At 52.4% G+C, this 9,611-nt stretch overlaps 4 protein-coding genes across 4 annotated transcripts in view; 3 read left to right on the top strand and 1 right to left on the bottom strand.

Annotated features, from left to right (window-relative positions):
* The first annotated feature begins 1,204 nt into the window (after nt 1-1,204).
* Nucleotides 1,205-2,893, top strand: GUITHDRAFT_156207 (hypothetical protein). The gene is made up of 9 exons (XM_005819809.1): nt 1,205-1,361; nt 1,408-1,465; nt 1,511-1,570; nt 1,621-1,668; nt 1,721-2,241; nt 2,286-2,398; nt 2,450-2,514; nt 2,564-2,649; nt 2,703-2,893. The coding sequence occupies exons 1-9, from the start codon at nt 1,330-1,332 to the stop codon at nt 2,737-2,739; spliced, it is 1,020 nt and encodes a 339-aa protein (XP_005819866.1). The 5' UTR covers nt 1,205-1,329; the 3' UTR covers nt 2,740-2,893.
* Nucleotides 2,894-4,292: 1,399 nt separating this feature from the next.
* On the top strand, nt 4,293-4,931 carry GUITHDRAFT_120910 (hypothetical protein; the record flags this gene model as incomplete). Its single annotated transcript, XM_005819808.1, has 5 exons — nt 4,293-4,418; nt 4,464-4,488; nt 4,537-4,688; nt 4,747-4,794; nt 4,839-4,931. The coding sequence occupies 5 exons, from the start codon at nt 4,293-4,295 to the stop codon at nt 4,929-4,931; spliced, it is 444 nt and encodes a 147-aa protein (XP_005819865.1).
* Nucleotides 4,932-5,192: 261 nt separating this feature from the next.
* Nucleotides 5,193-6,466, bottom strand: GUITHDRAFT_148301 (hypothetical protein; the record flags this gene model as incomplete). The annotated part of the gene is made up of 2 exons (XM_005819807.1): nt 5,193-5,913; nt 5,970-6,466. The coding sequence occupies 2 exons, from the start codon at nt 6,464-6,466 to the stop codon at nt 5,193-5,195; spliced, it is 1,218 nt and encodes a 405-aa protein (XP_005819864.1).
* Nucleotides 6,467-7,349: 883 nt separating this feature from the next.
* GUITHDRAFT_120907 (hypothetical protein) overlaps nt 7,350-9,611 on the top strand; it is a gene marked incomplete at both ends in the record, with an annotated part of 4,731 nt that continues 2,469 nt past the window's right edge. The window contains 7 exons of the mRNA XM_005819806.1: nt 7,350-8,171; nt 8,228-8,323; nt 8,536-8,655; nt 8,705-8,776; nt 9,039-9,122; nt 9,282-9,339; nt 9,383-9,459. Of these exons, the coding sequence (XP_005819863.1) occupies nt 7,350-8,171; nt 8,228-8,323; nt 8,536-8,655; nt 8,705-8,776; nt 9,039-9,122; nt 9,282-9,339; nt 9,383-9,459 (1,329 nt within the window). The remainder of the gene's footprint in view (nt 8,172-8,227; nt 8,324-8,535; nt 8,656-8,704; nt 8,777-9,038; nt 9,123-9,281; nt 9,340-9,382; nt 9,460-9,611) is intronic.

The following is a 9,611-nucleotide window of genomic DNA, read 5'->3' as shown; positions in this document are numbered from 1 at the left end:
GTGATTGTAACCCCGTTATCACCACAAAACGTTCTCCTTTCCATTGTTCATGGTGGGGGTGGGGGTTCTGAACCCGAGAGGAGCCAATTAGGCGGAATTCGCTGGGGTACTTTTAGGGATTTTTATGGGTAGTGGTAGTATCAAAGGCAGGTTTATAGTGGGTAGGGGTAGTATAATGGATAAACGTGTGAGGCATGCTTAGAACAGGAGGGGGTGGGGGTCTGTCAGGTGTAGTAGGATTTGCCTACAATCGTGGGTAGAGTTAGCGGTGAACCTAGGGGTAGGGTTGTTCTCTGTCGATACCACCGGTAGTTGAAGTTTTAGGGAACAGCTGGAGTACCCCTTATAAGTCAGGACACGTCGGGGTGGGGTGCGAAGGCTGGAAGTGGGTGGGGTCACCACCACTGCTATTCGACTGAGCGAGAGTTGTAGTGGTGACGAGGCAAAGCGAGCAAATGAGGGTAGGGTAGAGGTCAATTGATGGTTACAAATACGCATTGACTCGGGGTGGGGTAGTTTTATGGGTGGGTCTGCCAGTATGATATAAACGGGTCCGATCACGTGGTGAGGAACTTTTGAAGTTGACAGAGGGGTGGGGTTAGATCTAGAGAAGCATAAAATGGGTAGCTGGGGGGTGGGGTGGGTGTGGGGGGTGAGTTTGACCTTTGACTGAACTGGCAGCCAGATAGAGGAAACGGTTCTAGATGATTTGTAACGGATTTATACTACTATTATTAGTTGTAAGAAGCAGCTGAGTCGGATTGGCTGGGCCCGGGACCCCGGGATCCCGGACCCGGGGCACATCATCCCGCACCCACCCCTACAAATCATGGGATTTGTGGGTAGGGGTGGTAGGACCCACAAAGATTGCAACGGGTTTTCTTGCTTTCCTTAGAGAGAGGGAGGGGCGTCATGCTGTTCGTAGACCGTCTGGGGAGCTTAAGCATGGATCTCTGATGAAACTAGAGCCTCGATAGAAGGAGACATGTCATATGACAGTTTCTCTCTCTCGTTTTCTGGCATTGAATCAAGATGATGCTCTTGCACTCGTGAAAAAATTGCAGTGATTTTTTCCTGTGCATTCTGTTGATTGTTTGATACGTTCCAGCTGCATTGATGGCTGATGATGGTGACTTAGATTATCTTTATTTGTACCACTAGGATTGTTCTCATTGACCGTGAATTTCTCCATTAACTCTGTCACAGGTTTCGAAGATTCGTGACACATTTGCTTGCTTGAGAGAAAAACAATTGATTTTTATCTGTGAACTTTATAATTTGGCAGCAAGTGGGTGCATTTTGTCATTAGGACTCATCCGCTGAAATTTGATGGTGATTCGGAGAAAAGATGAAACCAGGAGGTGGGGCTCTAGGTTTCTAGCTCCTTCCCTGCTGACGTTCCCACAGCCACCTTCATGACCAGATCTTGAAGGCCTACGAGCACGAGACCACCCCTGAGTCTTGCGTAAGTCAGAATCATGCAATGTCTGCTTACTCAGTGATTGCCAAGGCCCAAGCTATCTTCGAATCGTTCTTGGACGAATGTCGACCGAAGCCGTCTCTGTCCATGGTGCGCGCATTTACTGATTTCCTTGGGTTTTGTCCCGACGTGTTCAACAGGTACCAACCGAGGCATACAAGAATGGAAGACCAAACAAGGGGTTTCAAGTATGGTCCTTCGGTCGTTATATGGCGTTGTTCGACTTGACTCTGTTCGCAGGCCTTAGTTGCAGTCTCAAATGAGACCTACAATTCTGAGGAGTGGCACAGCGCACTCAAGAGCAATATCACATGCTGGGGGCGAGTGTATGTTGGACCACATGCAAAGAAGGTGTGGTTGGAGTATGTGAAGGGAAACACAAAGAGGAAGTTGAAAGTGCAAACGGACAAGAGCAGCGCTCGAGTTCCGTTGTCGGATGATGGGGGAGAAAAAGCAACCCCGGACGAGGGTGATATGCCAGTGAAGGATATTGTCACGGAGGAGAAGGAGGAAGAGGACATTCCAATCCCTATTGGGATGAAAGGAAATATCTTTCTCTTTGGCTGCGTCCCCTGCAAGTGGGAGACCTCCTTCGGAGTGGACAACACAGGCAACGAACAGCACAACCCTAGCCCGAGGGTTCTTTTCAACCTGCTCCCCATCGGGCCCGACTTCAAATCCGTTCGCATGCTGCTTGGAGCCAACCTGCATTCCAATCCTGCGACATGCCTGATGAACTTGGCACTGGAACTTGACAAAAGGTGGTCTACGAGTGTGTGCGATTCACCCTAATCGGTCGTCGCAGTCTCACCGGACAAGGGGCGTTCAGAAAATTGGCTGTTGAGACCAATGCGTATGGAATCTTCGGCTTTCAAGACGAGCAAGTCGTTTGCTTCTTGAGGAAGCATTTTGCACCATGTAGCCTCCTCGACCCGCAGCCTGAATCGCCAGACTGACGCTGCTGCGCAGATTTAGTCGAAACTGTCAAAGTCTCTGAATTTCTGAGTCAGCGGCGAAAGGCAGAAGCTCTCAAAGTACCTCGGGCTGATAGCATGTTTCGGATTCTCTAACGCTTCGGACCAGATGAACAAGAAGGTCAGGGTTCCCAGGTCCTCCTCGGATCACTACTTCTTCGACAGGGCATGCCGACTCTCCATCCATGTCTACCGGTGAACGTCTCCCCCTATCCGACCGCTGGCTTGATCATCTGATCTGAGTGCAGATGGCAACACAAGTCTCCAGAGGATTCCGAAGCCTAGCCGCCCTGGGTCGTTTCCGGGCCTCCTGCTAGCTTCATGCGGCGGCTCACCACTGACGAGGCTCTTGGTCGGCCGGCACTAATCAGGAAGTTCTTTGCTCAAGTGACCCAATCATGGCATGAAGAAGCCCCAGCGAATAAACTCAGTCCAGCTCAGCGCGGCCCCGTGATCAGTCCCGATACAGACTCTGAAACTTCCAAGAGATCAGTTTGCTGACTCACGCCGCCGCGGGGTGATTCGACAATAGCTGTACGGTCACAATAACTAGAGTCTGAGTCTGTCCCGGCCCGGGACATTCAAGTTAGTGTATCATGGCTCGGAGCGGCCGCTTCCGCACGGCCTGCCACAGTTACGGCGTTTCGGCCGGGCGGCCCAGCCTCAGTGGCCCGGCAGCTACTGCCAGCCCGCAGCACGGCCGTCAGACTCCGGGAGCCTGGGCATTCGCGGTGACTGCGGCGCCGACGGTGACGGCGGGCCGCGCCACCGTGCGGCGCGGCCCGGAGTAGCCGCCCGCCCGCCCGCGCCAAGGCCGGGCCTCAGTCCCGAGTCCGTCCGCCAAACTTGCCACCGTGAGTGAGTGAAAGCGCAGACCGCGGAGACTTTACTCAAAGTTATAAGTTAAAAATCAGTACGAGGCAGAAATTCCCGCCAGTATGCCGCTGTTTGGCAATGCCAGGTTGCCGCTGGCGAGCGGGGCAAGGCGAAGAAATGTAGAAGACGAAGATGAAGATCTGAACATCGATGACTCCTCCTCGCTTTCATCTCGCCCTAGAGGATTGTTTCTAAGTTCAATGCTGGAGAGCCATGATACTTCATCGATGCTGACGAGCCCACAAATCTCGCCGACTGTGAATACACAGTCAACATCGCAGCCAGTTCGCCCATCCCAAAGTAGCGGGAAACTCTTTGACTTCAACCCCCCCAATGATAGTCAAAAATTCAGCCAGATTGCTCGTAAGGTAGACCATTCACGTGTCGATATCGAGCATCTGTCCGAGAGCCAGGACAAATGTGCTACTTCTCAGGGGAATGCCTTTGTTTTCGGAGAAAATCGGCAGAACAGTCAACCTTCTCAACGATCTAGTTCATCTACGCAAAAAGATGTGAGACATATAGAAAACAGAACAGTTGAGAGGATGGGACAAGTATCAGAAATTCCAGCAGAGAGGCATTCGTTCATTCAAAAAGAGACGGAGTCATTCAGGGGGAGAAGGAATGAAGACGAAGTTCTCTCAGGCGAAGTATATACAGCATCTGTACTGACTAATGCAGAACGTTGGAAATTGCCAGAAGAATGTCATGACAGCCTAGACTCGAAAGTGGTTTGATTACAAAATGCAAAAGATGATTTGCTGATGGCATTGTAGGATGAAACACGAAGCATTCCTGGCCCTGCTGGGTTCTGCGAGACACAAACAACGCAAGAGACGTAAGACATCGATGCATATACCACGTTTTTGATGTTACTCTCTTCACGTTACATCTTCATCATCCCTCTGACTGGCAAATGTTCTTCTTGCTTAGAATATGTTCCTGATCCCGTGTTGAGCAGAATGACTCAATGCTCTGCGACCCCTGCTACTTCCACAATGCTAGAGCTGCCTCTTCGTCGCAAGCGTGCATCGATAGACCCCGATGATGCTGATTTCTCGTCCCCGACTTGGCTCAAGATGCTGAAGGTTGCTTTTTTGAAACGAGTTCCTTGCAATTGACTTCAAAGTCAGGATTTGGACATACCTCCATTCAGAGGTGACCTGAGACAGCAAGGAAGTGAAGCGCATGACATTGTGTACCTAGCCACTTCACCAGGGGCTACAACAGTGACATGCAATCACCCTCTTGTACAGACAACGATTGCTCAGGTCTTGAAAGATGGATACCTCAAGAAGATTCCCAAGCTCTTTGCATTCGTCAAATCTATTAATCTGCTAGATGATTGTGCTGATGCGGTCAGTATCTATCCATACAGTTATTCGCCGAACTGTGATGGAATGATCTCAACAACAGGTTATCAAGGACCCAACAGGAGAGATGAAGGCAACCATCCATGCAAACGTACATACCAGCGTTGATGAATATCCATGTGATACAGTCAGCAGGTATTGGAGGAGGAAGGCGACAATTTGACTTCTGGCTCTTGCCTTGTGCTCCGCAAGGTGATGGATGTTATCTCCCCTATCGACATACGCTAACACAGGTTTAGGTGACAGTTTTCAATGCGTATCATTCAAGGAGTCATTTAGCTGTTATCACCGCAAACAATGTTCTGAGATGTTATGCGCCACTGATGAAAGGTTGAATAGATTCTCCTAAGGATGTGGTAGTATGGACGAGGGCACGATTGCATAGCGCATACAACTTCATCCTTTATGACAGTTTATTCTTTCTAACCAGTCACACTCAAAAGCAGCATACTCAGAAGTTAGGGTTGATTACAAAAATATGGATACAGCTCAATCTGATTCAGGCTTCACGGGCTCAGGCGCGGAGATCTCGGGAGTAAGAAGCATTCCTTCCATAATGGCCAACCACGTGTCTGTCTTCCTACCCAGCGCCTCGAGCTCGCGCTCCGCTTCGATCTGCAGCTCCTCATCTTCGCTCTCAGCCAGTTCCACCTGCAATTGGGGCATTCTCTCCAATAACTTGAAGTCTTGAGCAAGATAGCAAACCCTGCCGAGGTCATACCTAACGCAGAACGCCACTGAGTCACCAAACGAGTCGTAGTAGGATCTGGACTCAGGAGGCATGGAAGACTTCAGCACTCCAAGAGACTCGGTGTTGCCCAATTCGTTCACTCTATCAGGTAGATCCTGCAGAGCTGTTCCAAGAACCCCCCTCTCGTTCTTGTAGTAAGGACCAGGTTTGAAGTCCTGCTCAAGCTCATAGCCGAAGACATCGTTGATGATGTGAACTTCTACCGAGGAACCCATGAACAGAATCGTGCCACTGTGATGCATCCCGTGAGAAGCAAACGCCCGCAGATCCTTCACAGCATTTGGGCCGAAATCGGGAATGTCATGAAGAGGAGGGAAAATGATGGCCTTGCAATCCTTATCCCAAGTGGCCATTCGGATATCTGCATCCGAAGCGCCCTCAATGTACTTGACGTCTTCAACGCCGAATCCACCAGCAAGAATGAATGTTGTGATCTCGTCGGCGTTGGTCTTCACTTCCCTCCCGCGGTACACATATATGGTGCCGGTTGGTGGGTCAAGTTCCATGTCGGTGACTTCCTCCTCCCCTTCCCTTCCTTCTCAGCATCTGCATTATCCTCCTCCAAAATTTGCTTGAGGGAGATAGCTCTGCCATGCCTCATCTTGGCAGACTTCGGCACAGGAATGTCTGCAGGAGCAGGAGGCGCCTTCATGTGCTTCTTCTGGCCGGCAACGTTCTTGTGGATGATAGACATCATCCTAGCGAAGATTTTCTTGCCGCTCAGTTTCTTGTGCACCTGCTTGCTTTTTGGAGCCACGGGAGCCACATGGCCACCAACCTGCATCTTCTTTGCGCGAACTTTGCGAGTTCCCATGAGGAGGGCGGCAGCGCTCTTGAGTTTTACGGAGCCTGACATGGTGCCCCTGGCAGCCTGTCGCTGCTGCTCATGCTGAGCAAGCGCTGATTCGGCTTGCTCCATCACGACTGGATGAGAAGAGCGGAACGGCTGCACCACCATCATCACCAGCACCATCGCTGCGCCCCATGCAGCTACCCCCGCCCACCGCTGCATCGCGCCTCTTCGTGGAACAGTTACCAACCGTTGCAGAATAACGATTGTGCTTGTAACGACAGCACACCCGCTTGTATTTGAGTACGACTCATGGAAACATGACTTACATATTCAAATTTTGGACGCAATTTTCCTTAATTACCCAGGCGAACTTGAAGTCCAGACTCGAAACAACAGAGCTTTCCTATATCCTCGATATCAATTATGACTGTCTTTATTCTTCTTCTAGTAAATACTTGAGGCGAGCTTGAAATATCTCGTTCCATGATCTCCGGACCCCACCATGGAGTACCCAGTCTGGTCCAGTCAAAAGTGGGGTAGAGGGTTATCATCCTTTCAGTCAAATTTTGTTTTCCTGCCCTCCCCACACACCTGCCCACTCCCCTGCCGCCCTGCTCCCGCCAACCCATACTCTGACCCATACTGCTCTCCTTCCTACAGCTGTCCTACAGTCCCTTGAGCGGCTTCATGGAGCAGACTGTACGTCCCTTTCGCTCTCCTTCACCTCCCTCATCTGCCCTCAACTGAGAGTCCTGCCCTGTTACTGCTGTCATCACGCAACAGTCCTCGTGACTAGCAGTCCCTGCTCCTTCTACATGTTCATTGGTTCTTGTACTATCATTTCCTCGCCTGAGAGAACAACTTGTCTTCTCCCCTCTAGTTCTTAGTGGAAGTTTTCATTCAGACTGTCTTCGAATTTCTCGTTCCTGCGCTGACTGGACTGCTGCAGACCCACTGATCTTGCTTGCTCGTTCTTGCTCCCCTCCTGCGGACGCCCTGCCTGCTCCCCACCGCCTCCCTCCTTCTCCTCCTTGACTGGTACCTACCGGCCTGCCGTTCTCTTTCCCTCCCCTCCTCATCCCATACCCACAGAGCATTCAGCATGGTTACCTCAACCTGGCGGGGCAGCAAAGGCCTGCAAGTAGACATCTCCGCGGAGACCGAAGATGAGTTTGCAGCGGACGATCTCCTCTCCCCGCAAGCCCCGGGAGGATTCAGCGGGCTGTCCATGGGATGGGGGAAGCTGCCGACGGGGGACGACTTGGTGCTGGAGGGGGAGCTGGAGAAGCAGACTCTGGAGCTGACTTGGCGGCCGAGGTATGTAGCGCTCGGTAGAGACGCCATCTCCTTCGCGCGGAGACCAGGGGCAGAAGTCTCGGACGTGATCCCGATCATGGACGTGGTGACGGTCTCGATGGAGCATGAGGAAGAGTTCCTCGCGCATGCCCGCGCTGACAAGAAGCAGTCCTCCAGCACGTTCATGCTGGGGAACGTGGGAGAGACCCCTCCCTCGAAGGCACGGGTTTTCAACATCTTCACAGTGGCAAACGGGTTCAATAGCGGGAGGACCTACACCCTCCGAGCTTCCAGCAACGAGGCGTGCATGCTGTGGTCGCGTGCTATCCAGGACTGCAAGAGGCAGGAGGAGAAGAGGCTCAAGTCCATGCAGGGGAAGCGGTCGAGACTTCAGTACCGTGTCAGGACGATCTACACGTCCTCTCCCGTCCAGTTTTTCCTTGCCTTCCTCATCATGTTCAACTTTCTCGTCAGTGTTTTCAACTACCAGCTGCTCCCAACGAGCGGGAGCAGCACGTCCCATGTGTTCGATTCCCTCGAGATCTTCTTCATAGTCATCTTCTCCTTGGAGCTCGTCGCAAACCTGATATCAACCGGCCCCCTTTCCTTCTTCCTGGACGGTTGGAATGTGAGGGAAAGAGATGAAGAGGCGGGGAGAGAAGTGACTTGTTGGTGTCTTGCAAGGTCTTCGACTTCATCGTCGTCGTGATCTCCATCGTTTCTCTCATGATCCAGAACCTCCCTGGAGTGAGCCTCCTCCGTCTCGTCCGTATCTTTCGGGTAAGAGGACAAGGATCTGGGAGGAGGGGAACAAGGAGGAGGGCAAGGGTGAGAAAGAAGAACAAGGATGGGGTGAGGAAAGTCAGGAGGGGATGATGTAGAATCCTTTGGGCCAGTTGAGAGAAAAACAGGAGGAGGTCGAGACAGCTGTGTACAATTTTGGACAGGAAGGAGCAGGAGTTTTGAGTCTTCGGTGACTTAGTGGGACGCAGGTGGTTCGTTTGTTCAAGAAGATGCCCTCCTTGCGCGCTATCGTTCAGTCCATGACGTCCGCCATCGTCCCGGTCGCCAACGCCTTCTGCATCCTCCTCCTCTTCTCATCTCTCTACGCGGTGGGTCACCAGCCGGAGATGTGCTGGGCCTGATGCTGGGCGGTTGAAGGTGATGGCCGTGATCTTCTTCGGAGCCGAGGACGAGGAGCTTTTCGGCAGCTTCTCTCTCGCCCTGTTCACGGTACCTTTCCTCTCCCCCCCCCCTTCATCTCCCGCTGCCGCTACCTCCGTCCTTTCTGCCGCTGCTACCTCCGTCCTTTCCGCTGCCGCTCCCGCTATCTCACTCCTTTTCCCATCCTCGCTCGGTACCACCGTCCTAGCCTATCCCGCTCCCGCTCCTGCCCCCCCTACCTCTATCTTTGCCGCTCCTGCTCCAGCTACCTCTGTCCTCTCCTCTCCTTTCCCTCCCGCTCGCTCTCCTGCCGTGCTAACTGGGGCATCAGATGTTTCAGATCGCGACAGGAGACGGTTGGGTGACGAACATCGTTCGCCCTATGAACACTGGAGTCTTCTCCCATGATTTGCCGGTTGTTGACGAGCCCTGCCGCTGCTGCTGCGCCGCCAATTCTGCTCCTGCTCCAACTTTCCTATCGAGTTCTCTTATGCCTGTCCTCCACCCTCCTTCCTACCCTCTGCTGCTCCATTGCAAGTGCCTGCATCCTTCTCAAGTTTGCTTCCTCCTGCAGATCAACTTCTTCTTTGTTAGCTACTACCTGATCACGGGGATCGTCATGATGAACATCGGTGACCGGGATGTTCCGTTTCCTCCCTGAGATGCGAATTCCAGTTGTGGCCGTGTTGCTCGATGAGTTCGTGCAGACGACAGCAGAAGTGAAGAGCAGCATGGCAGAGAGCATGATGGAGGTGAGCAAGGAAAGGAGGGGAGAGGAGAGGAGAGGAGAGGAGAGGAGAGGAGAGGAGAGGAGAGGAGAGGAGAGGAGAGGAGAGGGAGCGGAGAGGAGAGGAGAGGAGAGGAGGAGGGAGGAGGAGTGGGAGTGGAGGAGAGAGGAGGACGG

The sequence above is a fragment of the Guillardia theta genome (genome assembly GCF_000315625.1).
Source record: "Guillardia theta CCMP2712 unplaced genomic scaffold GUITHscaffold_204, whole genome shotgun sequence".
NCBI classification, from domain to species: Eukaryota; class Cryptophyceae; order Pyrenomonadales; family Geminigeraceae; genus Guillardia; species Guillardia theta.
Note: the sequence above shows the minus strand (reverse complement) of the source record. Positions and strands in the feature narration are given on the sequence as shown.